Source organism: Varanus komodoensis, unplaced genomic scaffold (assembly GCF_004798865.1).
Source record: "Varanus komodoensis strain SLA01 unplaced genomic scaffold, ASM479886v1 scaffold32, whole genome shotgun sequence".
Taxonomy (NCBI): Eukaryota; Metazoa; Chordata; class Lepidosauria; order Squamata; family Varanidae; genus Varanus; species Varanus komodoensis.
Window position 1 is genome coordinate 1,608,576 of NW_025335798.1, and position 16,220 is coordinate 1,624,795.

Genomic DNA, 16,220 nt, shown 5'->3' on the forward strand with positions numbered 1-16,220 from the left:
CCCCTGATTCTACTTTTCCCTAGAAACAGGCTGTTTGAACTTCAGTGCTTGAGAGGTATAGATAGTCAATCAATGGATACTTACATATAAAAGTAACAAGTTTGTTCTTTTCCAAAGAGACCCCTCCAAGTCCTGCTAGAACCCCCTCACACCTTTGTTTAGTGCTTCTCCAAACCCACCTGAACATGACCTCCTTCCTTTTTAATAGAGATGGGCAACTTGTAGCCCTCCAGATTTGTTTGCCTTCAGCCCTAGCAAACTTAACCACAAGTGAGGGATGCAAGAAGCTGTAGGCCACAAATTGTCCATCCCTGCTTTAGAAGCAGCTAAAGCAGGGTTTAATGACCCATCTTTACATGCAACCTGTAGTGGGTCCTAGGTAGGGCATGAGGCAAGGCTAGACATGGGAGGAGATGAGGCCTCATAAGCTCCTGCTTTGTGTTGTTCTGGCAGAGCCCCCAGTGCGGATTTTGCAGCCAGCCGAGCGTTCCCTGGAGAAGCAGGTGTGGGCATTTGAGCGCCTGGAGCTGAGCTGCCAAGTGTCACATGCCACTGCCCCTGTGCGCTGGTTCAAGGATGGCCTGGAGGTGGATGAGACTCACAACCTGTTGCTTCAGGTGGAGGGTGCTGAGCGTCGTCTGGTTGTCCTGCAGACTAGTGCTGAAGATGCTGGTGAATACATCTGTGAGACCAAGGATGATTCTGTCTCCTTTGATGTCAGGGTTTCAGGTGAGCATCCCCACTCCTGGATCCAGAGTTCTTGGGGAAGAACAGTATCATCACCTAATCCAGCCCAGGACCTTGCATTCTAAAAGCACCCATCTGACAGCACAACCTTGCTCAGACTGGCTAATCTTTTGTGGCCCCATAGTTCTCCCAGTCTTGAATTGGCAATTTTAATCTGTAGATTTTTTTTCTGGGGCTTAGGATATGATTCCACAAGCCATTCTGATTAAAGCACTCAGTGTGCATAATAGCCATAACACCTCTGGAAATGAAAATAATAGGAGGGATAAACAGGATATTTTAAGAGACAGAGAGCTGCCATCACTCTGTGTCTCTTTACACCCTAGTCTCAAAGAGGTGTGATGTTATGTCATTGTGCTATGACTCATCCCGCTCTCCCCTCCTCAGCTGATGATGAGAAGCAGGGGCAGAGCCAGGCAGGATTTTGCACAAGGATACATTATGGTAGCTTTCTCTACCTGATGCCCTCCTGCAACCCCTTTCTTTGGCATTTCAGCCCTGGCCAGTATCACCAATAGTCAAGAATGCTGAAGATTGTGCTTTAAAACATCTGGAATGCATCAGGTTTGGGAAGCCTGCTTTACTTGAGATCATGAATATGTAGCAATGAAGATAGATGGAAATGCAGCAAATACAAAGGAAACTTGGCTATCTAGCCACCACACCTATTTGTGTTTTGTTCGATTTCAGCTGGCACACGTGTCCCTCACAATGCAACCTGGGTATTTTATTTGGCAGCACTTGCACAGATTCTCAGATGTTTCTCGTGCAGGTGCTGTAGGAATGATGTTGTTTGCGTTTACATTAGAACTTAAAAGGAGCCTTGTTGGGTCAGACAAAAGGTCAATATCAAGTCCAGCATCCTGTTCCTCATAGTGGCCAACCAGAGGCCTCTGGGAAGCCCGCAAGCAGGACATGAGGGCAAGGGCCCTCTCCAGCGATCGGTGTTCAGTGGCACTCTGGCTCTCATCCTGGATGGAGCTTGCATGCGTCAGCCACACATGAGTGTAAGCCCCACTTAAAGCCTTCAGTGACTGTGGCCACTGCTACATCTGGGTGGGATGAATTCCCAGTTTAACTTTGTGCAGTATGTTGAAGTGCTTCCTTGCATCTGTCCTGAATCTGCCACCATCCAGCTTCATGTGATGACCCTATTAGTATTCTAATATTAAAAGACTACTAGCAGCAATTTGGGATCCACACTGTCCAAACTCCACAGTGTCAGTGTGTGTCCTAATATGACTCTTATTAGGACCCGTTAATTCTCAGAATGCAATGTAGGAATTTTTGCTGGCTAAGTATTGTGTTGGATATGCCAGAGCTTCATTAAAGGTGTGCTTAAGGAAACAGTAAATAGAGACTCCCCAGGGTTACTTGGGAAGGCAGTGATATTCTTCACATCAACGCATCCCTGCCATGGCTGCACTAGGAACAACGCAAGCATTTATTCTCAGCGGGATATAGATTTGCCAGAGCAGGCTTCTGTGCATGAATCAAGGGCAAGGGTGTGTGGTGCTGCAGCATAAAGAGCTGGTTCTATTCTTGGGTGTCTGAATGGAAATACGTGGAAAGCCAGTTAACGTAAGCATAACACATGGGAGAGGTACACGAATACTGCTTTGAGTTCTGATGGCTATCTAAAACTGGGCTTTACATAATTACTGAAGAGAGCTCTCAGGATGACTTAACATTTTAGGAAATCAGGTCAAAGTACATGTGATACTCAGTCACATGTAAGGTATTTTTTCAGGGTTTTTCTGCCTTTTCCTCCCCAAAATACCTCCTGCAATTAGCAGAACAGCAGTGGTGCACAGAGATAGGAGGACCTTCTTGGTTCTTTCCTCTTTAGCACCTTTTCTGCTTTAACTTGCATCTCACCTTCCCAGCTCTTTTCCTCACACAGTGGTGGTGGTGGTGGTGGTGGTGGTGGTGGTGGTGTGTGTGTGTGTGCGCGCGCGTGCGTGCGTGCGTACGTGCGTGCATGTAAGACACACTGCCTCAGCTTTACAAGAAACATGGAAGAGTGGATTGTCTAAGTACCTTTCTGGAGACAGAGGAAGAACACAGAAGAGAGGAAAAACACATATATTGCTAGGGTGGCCACTTACCTTGCCAAAAAGAGGAAAAAGAAAGCACAGATTTGCATGATGTTTACATGTGCTGATTTATGTGTAAAGATGCAAATTTAGAAATAATTAATAAATGAATACCACAAGACTGTGACCAGGTGATTTACCTGCCTGCTCTGACTGCTCATCCAGAAGTCAGCTGTTAATGGGTAACTTCCTGGAGTTCCCTCCTACTCCTCTTCCCACCTGCTCAGTGTCGGATGGATCTGACACTCTGTCAGGTGGAGGACATCTTCATACAGTGGTTTTGCCCCTGATGAACCTCAGATGGGGCTTCTGTAAAGTAGGGATCCTGACCACCTTAAAACATATCATTTAGCTGGGAAGGGGATTTGCTCCTGTGTGCCCATGGAGAAAACAGATTCAGTGTGTCCCTCACTCCATGGATCCAAGGGCTCTCTTTGCAAGGAGATTCGTTTCACCATTCAGAGGTTGTTGGTTTGGTCCAGCAACAGCACTGTTGCCAGTGGCTGCTTCAAACTTGGGCTGCCTGCCCTCTTCTTCCAGAGCCCCCTGTGAAGATCGTGCAGCCCTGCAGGACTCCTTCTGTCCTGAAAGCCTCAACGGGGGAGACAGTGACCCTGGCCTGTGTGCTCTCCCATGGGAATGCGCCTGTCCACTGGGTTAAGGATGGTGTCACGCTCAAGGCCAACAGCGGCCTTGTCCTGGAGGAAGAGGGTGCCCGGCGGTGCCTGGTCATCCCTGCCGCTGGCCCAGAGCATTCTGGGAAGTACATCTGCAACGCTGCTGATGATACCATGGCCTTCACCATCCAGGTGTCTGGTGAGTGCAGTGCTCAGGGACCCTGGCACCACCAGGGGTGGGAGCTGAGCTGAGAGTGTTGAGGGTGGGTGGTTGCTGGGTGGGGGTCCTAGCCAGTGTCAGTGGGATGGATTCAGTGCACTGATCCATCCCAGATCCTCTCATCTGTGAGCCAAACTTCTCGTACTGCCTGCTGTACAGAGCTTGAGCAAAGCTGCGCCAGAGCTCCTGCATGAGTACTGGCTGTCTGATTGTCAAAGCTAGTGCTCTGGCATTAGTATGACATTATGGCCTAAACCTAGGCATGTTATCACCTGGTAATGTGAGCAGAGGCAGGAAAAAACCATTTCCCAAAGAAATAGTCTTGAGTAACTTTGGGGACAATCTGTACGAACACCACTGACCAGTACAAGCCAGATCTGGGGAGATGTTTCTGCTTACTGTTCACATTGGCTTTTTATGATCCTCAGCTAGTGTCGATACGGTTGCACTGGATTTCTGGCTCCTCTGCTTGCACTGGCTTTTCTTTGAGCTTTCCGCATTCATGTCCTGCCAGGGTCTCTGTGTTTGTACTTCTAGTTCTGGGAGCACTCCAGGCATTATCCACAGATTTCCTGACGTTATTGTTATAACCTTAGACTACAATGTCATAGGCATTGTATATAACCTGGGTTTTCTTGTAGTTGGCCCCACCTATGGCCTGTCTTAGGCGGTGGATTCTGGTGAATGAGTGAAAAGAAGTAGGATCCATATTGTTGTTGTCATTGCTATTTAACATGGGAAGGCATAATTTGGACTTTCAAATAGCTTTCACAGCTGTGCAGGGGAGCCAATTCACATTGTGAATGTGGCAGGGGAAGAAAGGATCAGGCTGCTCAGATCACTGAAATCCCAGTGGCAATTCCACACCCCCTTGTACTATACAGGAAAAAAATGCAGCCCCTGTGTAGTCCAAGCCGCATTGCAGAACCTCTTTCAGCCTGAGGATCCAATTCCATTCTGGAGAAGCTTCAGGGAAGCACATGCCAGTGTAGAGCAGGATTGGAGGCAATGGGTCAACATTGCTCGCATGATTAGCTGCAATCTCCTGCTGCTGGAAAATACATCCTAGGAGAAGCACTGCAAACATTTAGAATGGGAAAACTGCACAATGATCTGTGATGGGGTGATAGGGAATGGGGTGAATAGAAGGGGGGTGGTCATCAGAAGAATTCCAGGGGATGGACCTGGCCTCCGGGCCTGAGGCTCTGTGGCTTTGATAATAACTGGCTTGCCCCTCAGGCAAGAAAGCATCTTGTCCTGTGTCCCTGAAAATCACCACACTTAGAGATGTGCATGAAGTATAGGAATTTGTTCCAGCAGTGATGCTGGCATCAGGTTCAAAAACCACAACTGTGAACTCCTGCCCCTTGAGCATGAACTAGTGAAGGTCATATTGTCATGTAGATTTAAATGTATGGGACCGCAGTGAATTGCAGGGAGCCTGCTCCCCCATCTAGTTTTCTTTATTGAGCAACTTCTTAAGCCATGCTTTTCATGGGGAGACCTGCTCTGTATCTGTGTGGCATTCTCTTGTGGTGGTGTAAATCTACAGCTGATTCGCGTGTGCTTTGGATTCCATCTTAGGGCTGACACTAAAGTAGGAGAATTTTTTTTAGTCCTGTTCAGCCTCTAAGATTCTTTTGCTATTATGAGATAGGAGGCAATTGCCTAGTGGGGGAGATGCAAAAGTTAGTTGCTCATTAACAGTGGCCTGTTCACATAGGTTATGACTGGGGTAGTCAGATTCATGCTATTGTAAGAAAATCAACTATTTTGCTTGACCTACTTGGATGTTCAGAAGCTGCCTTATGTCAAGCCCATCTACCTTAGTGTTATCTGCCCTGGTTGGCACAGGAGACTTCCAAGCCTTATATGGGGATAGAAACTGGAACTTCCTGCGTGTCGAACATTTGCTTGTTTTTTATTTATTGCTTATTATTAAATTTATATCTGCCTTTCTCACAAGGTACTACAAAATATCCTCTTCTTACAACACCCCTGTAAAGTTGCTTAGACTGAGAGCTGGTGACTGGTGCAAGGTCACTCAGCAACCACGGCCAGTGCTGGCTCTGAGCCAGGGTGTTCTCCCACTGAGCCATGACCATTCTCAGGTCTTCAGAGTGGCTAAAGCTTAACTTTTTCCTAGATCAGGTTAGAGTAACTGTGGCTACATTGCTAAAGGATCTGATTTGCAATTTTTTGAGGTGCAGTTCCAGCTTCTAGTCAAAATGTGCTACTTATATGCTTTATAGTTGCACGCTGTTGGTTATGCCATTGCAGAGGTGATCTTCAGAGTTTGATGTCAGTTTGGTGCATTCCTATGTGGTGTCGCACAAACTGGCTTTGAGCAGAAGAGCTTCCCCACCCCCAGCTCTTTCCTTTTCACTTGGCAGCCTAATTTTTTTGCTTTTCTGCAAGGCAGCAGCAGTAGGAATGCCCAAGGAGACCGCTGTGTACAATTAATCCATTTATGGGGGATTTCACTTACTTACACTTTGCCTGTACTTTTTTGAGGTGGAAAATTGGATTCTCTGCCTCCCGCCCAATCCACCTGTGTTTGGCTTAGAAAAGTTGTTTGGCTTAGAGCGGCTATTATTAATAGAGCCGTTGCTCTGCCTTTTAAAATGGAAAGCTTTTATAACTACATCTGGCACTTTTAAGGAGGGGTAAGCAAAATGGTCATGAATAGCATTGATTCAGGGGTCATTTTTCCTGACACAGAACCCTGCCTTGGTGTCAACAATCTTTCTGTGCGATTTCCACAAAGCAACAGTAGCTAGCAAACAAGAAGTGCAACAGGAAATACCTCATTAAAATAGTGGTGCTTGTTGTAAGGGTCTTTTGGCACAATGTACCTCTGTCATGTCAGCTGCATACAAGGGAGCCTTTCCTTCATCACTGATTAATCTCAGGGGCAGCTCCAAAATGGACTTTACAACTGAGGAGCACCAGCACAGGAGATGCCCATTTTACGCAGGAAATTAAGACTTGGGAATAGAGCTGCAGCATATTTTTGCAACACCAGGTATGTTTGGGCAGGAGTCCAAGGGGCACAGGAATTCTTAGTTCCCAACAGAAGGGAATGACCAGGAACTACAGAAGCTTGGAGGACTTAGCAGCAGTGTTCCTGTAGGATTGGAGTACAGTCAGAATTGAAAACGAGCTGCTGCTCTGTGAGGAGAAAAAGCATTTTACAGAAAAAAATCCACTGTGCTCTGTTGCTCTGAACTCCAGATGCAGCTGTCTTTGTGGCAGTGGCCTGTGGAGGCAGTGGTTTTGTTTTCAGTTTATTCAGTGTGTCAGTGATTATTGTACAATTTCTCAGAGTTCATATCCAGATGAGGCAGAAGCAAGGAGACAGGATAATCTTTGATTTTTGTTTTTTGAGCCAGAGCTAAGAAGTAAAGAAAGAAAAAAGAAAAAAAATCACAGCAGTCCTGAATGATTCTTCCTTAAGTGAACAAATTTGAAATGGGGGAAGGTTGCCTAGCCTGTATGGCATGTGGTGGAAAATGTGTGCTCTTGATGTAAGAATTTCTCCTACAACCTAAAAAGAATATAATTCAGGAGCCACTTCTGTTTTGCAAAATTTATAATGAAAACTAGGAGGGAACATAAAGGGCTGAGTGCAATCCCAAGCCAGTTTGGCATCTTTAAAAGGGTTTTACACACACACACACACACACACACACACACACACACACACACACAAAGAGTATGTGTATGTGTGTAAATTATATGGGGCACTGCCTGCTGTGAACTCTTCTGAAGATGTGTGTGGATCTGGTAAGTCTTTGGTTGGGAGAGCACTGGGAGTACTGTGCGAAATAGTCTTCTCCAGCCTGGTGCTCTCCAAATGTGTTGTCTGGAAACTCCTTTAATGCCCAGCCAGAATGACAGATTGGGGAAGGCTGGTGTAAAAGGAAAATATGCTTTCCCACCTGCTTAAAGAGTCTCTTGCTTCAATCAGGCTTGAAATGCAAATGTAAAGCCCACATTGGCCAAGATGCTCATTGTTATTACGTTCTTTTTCCTCTCTACCCTGTCTCTTCTGCATGCACAATCCTCAGTTGTTGCATAAACCATGGGAGAGAAGCTCAATGGTGATTTAAGCTTCACGTGTGAAAATGGCGATGTCCATTTTTCTCATGGACTTGCATTCTGTACACCCATTGGCTCAAAACACCCAAACTGATGCCAGTACAAAGCATGATCTTAATATCATTTTGTTTTAAAAATGGAATACTTGTTGTTATGAAGGCTGGCATCAAGGCCATTCACCTGGAAAGGACCTGCACTTTCCAGGGGGCTTTCTGGAAGATCCCTTGGACCTGTTCCTTCAATGCATCAGTAAAAAGTAGACAAACCATGATGGTGGGAAAAAGTAGAAGTAGCTTATCCCTGACTCTCTGCTGGGGAAGGAAATAGGTGGTTAAGATGATGAGAAAGAAGAACTCCAGCAACCCGTGTCTGTATTAGTGAGGGGGTAGGCTCACTGAGTGAATGAGGCCTGTTGGAAGCTTCTTGCCCCAAACCTGGAGCTGATAATTATATTTCTTACTGGGTCCTGAACACTGACCAATCCCTTTGTTCCTGGATATTGCTGTGGCCTAGCCCTGTCCTAGGGGTGCCAGAAATGATATGAGCTTTTCCAAGCTGTATGTAATCCCCACGTCACATGTCAAATATACCTTGAGACCCTTGGGAACTTGCAGAATTATACAGGACTGGTTAACTCCTAGGAGTTTAGGTGCCCAGACTCAGCTTCACTCTTTCTACCCTTAAACTACACAGTGCTCAAGATATGTTTTATGTAAAACGAGGAAGAATTGGGCCTGGTAGGAAGGCTGCTGTTAAGATGAATGTGTTACAGATTGCAAAATGCTTTGCTCATTAAGAGTACCATGAAAATGTTTACTAGACAAAGGACTGGCAGAAAATTAACTGAAACTTTCTGTGGCTGGCAGACCCCCCAGTGCAGATTGTGGGGCGTGATGAGCTGCAAACACACCACTGTTGCCTGGCTTCGGAGGACTTGACACTATCAGTGACGCTGTCTTGTTCCAAAGGAGAGGTAAAGTGGTACAAGGATGGGGAGAAGCTGCAGGACACAGACCATGTGCGACTAGAGCAGGATGGGACACGCCATTCGTTGGTGATTCTGGGCGCAGAATGCAGTGATGCAGGGGAGTATCTGTGTGACAGTGGTGACGACAGCCTCATCTTCTATGTCACAGTGGAGGGTAAGGCTTGGGCCTGGTGGGAGAGGGTGGGGGAAGGGCACTCGTGAGCAGTTACCTTTTATGCGTCTCTATATCCATTTTTACAATGCAAGAATACAGTCTGTAGCATGGAAAGAGCATCATGTTCCATCTTACAGATTGGTTTGATACTATTTCAGTGATCTACATTCAGAAGGGGGGAGCAAAGAGGACTCGATAAGAATTTATCTTCCCACATATATTTCTTAAAGGTCATCTTATTCACAGTCGTTACCTTTGTTCCCCGTTTCCGGAAACTACCATTCCACCTATTATCATGTCATCCTGCCTACCATTTCATGATATCTCTGTTTAGCAGAATCTTGGAGGGATCCTTGGTGGCATTACAGAAGAAAAAAATGGAAAAGCCACATTCTGTAATTTATTGTCTTTAGTGCTCATTCCAATAGAATTTAATTTATTCTTGCTGCTACTGACATGCATGTAATTAGCCTTCCAAGTGTTTAATCTCCACAATCTATTTGAGATACCGCTGATAGAACATAGTGTTTGTCCTCCAAACTGGACTTTTTGACCTTTGAAACAAATAAGCTTTCATCATCCTTAATGATACCTTGAGTTAAATCTTGTTCCCACTGGTTTTAAAGCAATAATCAGGGCTGTGGATAGTTAGTGTTTTAAAAATAACAATCAAACAACAATCAGAATTGTGTACTAAGAAAAAGTGAATTCTGCAACTTGTATTATGAAAACAAGCAAATGCATGTGGCTTTTGTCTTTTGAAAATAATTTATTCCACTTCTGCTGGTTGTGGGGTGAGGTAACACCCCATAGCTAACCACCTCTCGTGGAGAATAAGACTATCAATGGTTACTAGACATGGTGGCGATGTAATACCTTTAATATTGGAGGCATTATGCTTCTGTGCGCCATTTTTTGGGAAAAATAACTGGGAGAGCCCTGTTGCCTTCATGTCCTGCTGGTGGGTCTCTCACGGGTGTATCAGGTCTGCCACTGTGAGAACAGAATGCTGAACTAGATTGATCTTTTGTTTGATCCAGTATGGCTCTTCTTATATTCTTAGGCCAGTGGGTGCTGACTGGTTTGAACAGCCAGTGACTCCAATGACTGACAACAGTACCCTGAAGTGCACAAACCTATGTCTAGACAAGCTGGTGCACAATGGTCCAGAGCAAACTGCCTACCTCTACCTTTGCAGGACATTTTGTCTTTCTTTTGAGCTGAGATTCATGTGATCATGTTGCCATGAATGGTTTTTTTGGCCTTTATGACTTAAAGGTGTCTTAGTTCCTAGTACCTGGGTCTTAGCACCCCCAGCATTTGGTCCTGCCAGCCTCATGATAGTCTGGTGGTAGTGAGAGTGAGATGAGCCTGACTCTTGCTACTGCTGGCGCTTTAATGGCTCAGAAAAGCACCATATTGCCTGCCTTACTCTCCTGCCCACTCCACCTCCATGTAGTGCTCCTTATGCTTGCTTGCTTCATCAGGGTTGATGTCTGTGTTCACCTGGTGCTGAGGCTTTTTTGGACTCCCTACGTGGGCAAGCCTGCCTCTGCTTTGTACAATGACACCTCTTTTTCTCTCCTCTCTTCCTTAAGAGCCTCCCATCTCCATTGTGGGAAACACAGGGCCAGAACAGCACTGCTTGGCAGCAGGAGAAGCTCTAGTCTTACCTTGCAAGGTGTCTTCACCCAGTGCCGCTGTGCGCTGGTTGCGAAATGGAGAGGAGCTAGTAGGCAGCAAGCGTGTTCACATTGAAGCCCACGGAAGCCACCGGCAGCTCACCATCCTTGGAGCCAAGCCAGCCGATTCAGGCTCTTACGTGTGCGATGCTGGCACTGACCGGATGGAGGCCACAGTACAAGTGGCAGGTGAGATTTCCTCAGAGGGGACACTGGCAGTGGAGAGGGGCAGAGGATTGCTCACGCCATTCCCTCTTGCTGAAGGGAGGAGCTGGTGTCCTGTCAAGGCTGAGAGGGATGTGATACAGGACGTCCTGGTTCAAGTCTACTTGGCCACGATTTATTGAGGGAGTCTTGGGTAAGCCATGAACCTCCACCCTGTGGGTGAGCATGGCGAGAATAAAACAGGGTTGTTTATAAGAAGTACTGCTATAAAATCTGTGAAGCACCGTGGCATTCTGAAGCATTATATAATTGCTAAGTATCATTAATTTTTTATTGTTAATAAAATAATTCAAGAGAAGCAGCTGGAAGCTGCAGGTAAAGGAAATGGCTTCTGCTTCAGTAATTGCTGGCAGTGGCCCCAGGGCTTCTGGGCAGCATTTGGGTTTTGTACAGGAAGCTGGAGATCTGCTCCCGTTTCCAGGCCCAGAGGAACCTGGACATGGAATGGGCCGATGACACACAGATGGAGCAGGCAGCTTCTCTGTCTCCCTTCTGCCATGGAGGGGGTTAAATTTAACTTTGGCAGACTCCCAGGTGCCCTGCCTCTGCATCTTCTGCCAACAGTTGCTGCCCACACTGAAAGCAAGTGGAGGTCTTATTGACCAGAGGTCTTTTTTTTAAAGTCTGAGGGAGGGAGTTGGCAGTACCTGCCCTTACCAGGACAGGTGCTTGGAGGAGGGGCAGGCTCTGCCCAGGAGGGGATGTGGCAGCGGCGGCATGCTTTCCAGCACTTGGGACTGGTGCTGTACCCTTCTGAGAGGAGCAGGGGATGAATCCAAAGGGCCAGTGCAGGGCATGGCCGGAGGACAGCTGGAAACATTTCTAGAGTGTGTGTTAATTTCCCGCTATGCAGCCACTCCACTCCATTCCTTATAGCCCACCCCCACCCTTGCTGGAGAACTTGATGCTTTCTTTGGTCATGTGTACATTTATGCATGATAATTTTTATTATCCAATTACTTTCAAATTACAGTGGAATTTTGCAACTTGTTTTAGTTACCTGCATTAAAGTAAATTTGCTTACAAGTGCCTATTTGGCTTCATTTGTTTCTGGAAATAATGAAAAACAACAATGGAATCCACCCACTGAGCCTTGAATCCTCTTTTCCCATCTAGCTTCTATTTTACCTGACATTGCCTCCACCAGCTTCCCCTATCCTGGTATCCTTCAATTACATATCCTATAATTAGCAGCCAGCATGACTAAGAGGAATGATGGGAGTTGCAGTCCAACATTTCTGGAGGGCCCCAGATTCAGAAAGGCTGGCCTGCATAATTTAAAATCCTGTCTTTGTGGACTAAAAAATTAAGAAGTAGAAACTTGAAGCTGAGAATTTGTCAACATGAAATAGACACTTCTGTGGCTATATGTCAAGACAGCCTAAGAAAATTTGGTTCCTGAAGCAGCAATCCAAATTGCACTCTACTGACTGTACTGTTAATTGATAAACTTTACTCTTTGCCTAGGATCTTGTCTGCAAATGTTAATAATGAATAGAAGGAAGTCACACATATTGCTATCTGAAAATGATGAATTTGTGCCAGGCAATCTATATCAGAATGATATTACAAAATAACTGTTCTGTTAGTTGTGGGTGTTGATATCTAAAGCCCTTTTTACATCTTTAAAGAGCCAGAAGCTTTTGTGTCCTTTAATAGAAGCCCCAGGTCTGTTGTTTTCCTCATCCTGCTTCTTGCTGGCTCCAACTCTGCTTGATAGATAGCAAAACTTAGGTAACTTTGCTTACCAAAAGATTTCCTTGTTCTCAGCACCCCCTGTGCACATAGTGAATAAGGATGATGCCCAGCTGCCTGTGGAAGTCCAGGAAGGAGAAACTATGACACTGGTTGCCCGACTCTCCCAAGAGAAGGCTTCTGTTCAGTGGATGAAAAACATGAAGCCACTTTACCCTGGGCCACGCATAGTGATGAGCAGTGAAGGGCTGGTGCGTAGTTTAACCATCCGGCAAGCTGAGCCAGGAGACAGCGGCATCTTCAGCTGCAGTACAGGAGATGATGAGGTGCATTTCAACACATACGTGCAAGGTAAGATGGGCCTATCTCCTCTCCTCCTGTTCCAAGCTAGTTCCAAACTGAGATGGAGAAATATAAGTGGGGAGAAGCTTCCTGCATACAGTAACTTCTCCTTGTTCCCATTCCTGGATAATGGTGCATGTGGGAGCTCATGTGGGAGCTCATCATGACACTCAGCATAGCCACATCCTTGAGGAGAGTCCAAAGATTTAGGCAGCATGTTGTGAGTGCTTTTCATCTTCACCAGGGTAGGTCTTTTGTAAAGCTAATAGATCTTAGCTGCTCATTCAAGAGCTGATACATTACATCAGGGACTCCTCACAAATCTATAGGCCTGGTTCGCATGTGATACTGTCTTATTGAAACCATGGTTTGTTGCTCTACCCAGGGTTTGTCTCATGGAAGATTGAACAATCTGTGGTTTGTTTTTTTCTGTTCTTGGTTTTGTTTCTTTTCTCCTTTGCTCCTTCTCTCTCTGTATTCTGACTACTTTAGCAGTACTGGTAGGTGAAGTGGCTTGGTGTTTTGCCAAACTTGCCCACAGCCTCTGTAGCCTGGTGAAACAATCCATGGTTTTGGTTTCCTACATAACATGGGTTGCAAGTGAGGTGATACCACTGCTGAGAAAACCCATGCTGCCCTTCCCCTTGCATCTACTGTAAGGGTTACAGCTAAATTCAGGGGAACAAGGAAGCAGGAGGAGCACAGCAGATGCCATCATCCCTGCTAATCCAGGAGTCCCAGGGCTTCAGTTGCACAAGCCCTGGCCCCGTGACATTGCTGTTCCCAGAAGACCGCAGCCACGGTGAGGTATCTCCGTTCTCTGGCATATCCAGGTGTAGGCAGTCATTGAGGTGATGGAAGGGAGCGAGGGCATGGAAGGAGCAGCAGCAGCAAGGGAGGCCGTGCCAGGAGCAGCGTACAGCTGGTGGTGCCATAAAGCACAGGGGTGGCTTTTGTTGGGCAACTTGTGCGCCCAACGTGGCCCTTGGAGTTTTCTCTTTCCTAGTGGTGTGGAGCTGGACAGAAGCTCCCAGAGTAAAACCTGCGTGGATGTCACATATTTGGAAGTCTCATGTTCCACCTACATGGGAGAGTTTGGGTGAAGGTGAAAACTGATGGGAAGGACAGACCAAATGTCAGGAGAATGAGAACCCAGCCTCGGTATCCCTATGTTCCTCCCATCCTTCCTCACATGGCACTGCTGTTTTTGCTCCTACTGTTCTGCTAGAGGCCCCAGTACTGTTTGTGCCAAAGCCAGAGCATCCAGAGAAGGTGCTGGTGCTAGAGGGGGGCAGTGCAGTGCTCTCAGCCATTGTCTCCAAGGAGCCAGCAGTGGTGAGCTGGGAAGGACCCCGAGGTGCCCTGGCGCCGGGCGAGCACTGCCAGCTGCGCAGAGAAGGCCGGGTGCACAGCCTCCTGCTCAGCAACGTGGTCAAGGCTGATGCTGGCGAGTACATCTGTCATTCTCCTCAAGACCAGCTGCATTTTGAGCTTAGCGTTAAAGGTAAGTTATTTCTGCCCTGGGGAATACATGGAAAGCCATTCCGTCTAAGAGTTGTTGCAGTTCCAGCTGTGTAACTGAACAAAAGGCACATGGCCTGATTAGGATGGGATTCTCGACTCAGAATGGAATAAGATGGTGGTCATGTTAAAGAGGGAATTTTGGCATGCTCTGAGCCTTTTGTTACAATACTGCAGCACTAGAGTAAGCTACACTGCCTGAAACTCTCCCACCTATACAAAGGTTCAATGAGCCTCCCATAGCAAGAATTTCTTTCTCTGTCCCTCCCTCTTTCACTTTCTCTTAGCTTTATTGGCTAGAGAGATTGCTAATCTATCCACCAACCTAACTACTACCTATTACTTTTATAATTTTTAATAACATTTTTACCCCATCCTTTACAAGGGTCTTAGGATGGTGACACAAACAAACTCGGGGTGGGGGTGGGGAGGGGCGTGTTAGCAGAAATATGCAGCAAGCAAGCAGTACAATGAGTTTTGCCTGCAAAATGGTAGTCCCTGTGATAATTTTTCCCAGCCATACTGTGCAGGTCGGGGCGTGCATGCTGGAAGAAAAAGTGGTGAAGAGGGCAGAGATCAATAGGGGAGAACTGCCTGTAGAATATGAGGTTTACTTGCTGTTACATCTTGACAAAGTCCTGAGGCAGAAGAGACAGACCTCTGACCAGTTTAAGACATAGGCTGGGTTCAAACAGCACAATAACCAATCCTCTAAGGTTGATTATAGGTTGAGGGTGGGCTGTCATTGAACTGTGGGTTGTTATTGAGATGTTGCGTTATCATGTTGTTTGAACTCAGCCAAGATAACCATGGTGAATAACCCAAGAAAAACCATGGGATCTCTCATGGGTTTTTATGGGTATCAAGCCATTGCTTGTTAGTGCAGCTGGGGCCAGACATAACAGTAATCCATGTTTCCACCACAACTCACTCTCAGCCCACACTCAACCTCTTGGTGTGGGTAATCGTGTTATCCGAATCCAGTCATAGCCTGTCTTTTTCCCAGCAATGGGAATCATCATCAGCTGTTAGCCAGGACTGAAAAAAGATCCTCCATATATAGAGGCAATATATCCTAGTGACTGATGCTTAGGGGCAAACAATAGGGTGGCTTTCATTGCCATAACATTTTGAGAGGCTGCAGTTTCATCTGTCTCCCCTGTGGTGGAAACTTAATGTAGACTCCTGGTGTGGTCCAGCAGGGCAGTTCCAGTTTGTATGGTGGTGACAGCAATAAGTGTTCCAGACACCACAGAGTTGTTTTGAATGCCCATTTCACTTTTTTGGTTTGAACTGGCTTTGCTCACAGAGATGGTGGTATAGATTTTGCTTTGGAGGGGCCACGGCAGAGGTGGCCCCTCTTCATGCTCTGCATGAAGCAGGTCTCTAGCTTAGTCTCTGGCATCTCCAGTTAAAGAAGTCCCAGGTTGTTGGCTAGCAAAAATAATTTGCATAAGACCTTGATTTGCTAGGCTGAAAAGATAATTCTGGACTCAATGGACCAATGATCTGGCTCTGCATAAAGCAGCTTGGCACATTCAGGCTGTCTATTATAATACAGATCCTCTTTTGAAGGCAGCCTGTACTCCCTACTTTAAAACTAAAATTGCTTCTTGGCCTCAGAATATTCACACAAGATTTTCTGTTCCTTCATTCAACAACTGGTGTTTTTGGCTAGATCTATTTCTTGGAACAGTTCAGCCCTCTTGATGCCAAGATGATAAAGCAGCAAAGTCTTGTTCCCTACAAATTCTTCACTAATGCCAGTGTGGTAGTTAGAGTGTTGCATAGGGAACCGGGGAGATCTAGCTTCTAGTACTCACTTGGCCATG

At 46.2% G+C, this 16,220-nt stretch overlaps 1 protein-coding gene across 3 annotated transcripts in view; it reads left to right on the forward strand.

Annotated features, from left to right (window-relative positions):
- OBSL1 (obscurin like cytoskeletal adaptor 1) overlaps positions 1–16,220 on the forward strand; it is a 64,445-nt gene that overhangs the window by 36,775 nt on the left and 11,450 nt on the right. The window contains exons 15-20 of one of the 3 annotated variants that reach the window (XM_044438073.1): positions 454–729; positions 3,384–3,659; positions 8,648–8,923; positions 10,522–10,794; positions 12,601–12,876; positions 14,096–14,371. In XM_044438073.1, coding sequence (XP_044294008.1) covers positions 454–729; positions 3,384–3,659; positions 8,648–8,923; positions 10,522–10,794; positions 12,601–12,876; positions 14,096–14,371 — 1,653 coding nt within the window. The remainder of the gene's footprint in view (positions 1–453; positions 730–3,383; positions 3,660–8,647; positions 8,924–10,521; positions 10,795–12,600; positions 12,877–14,095; positions 14,372–16,220) is intronic. The other 2 variants (XM_044438074.1, XM_044438075.1) reach the window with 2 other exon arrangements.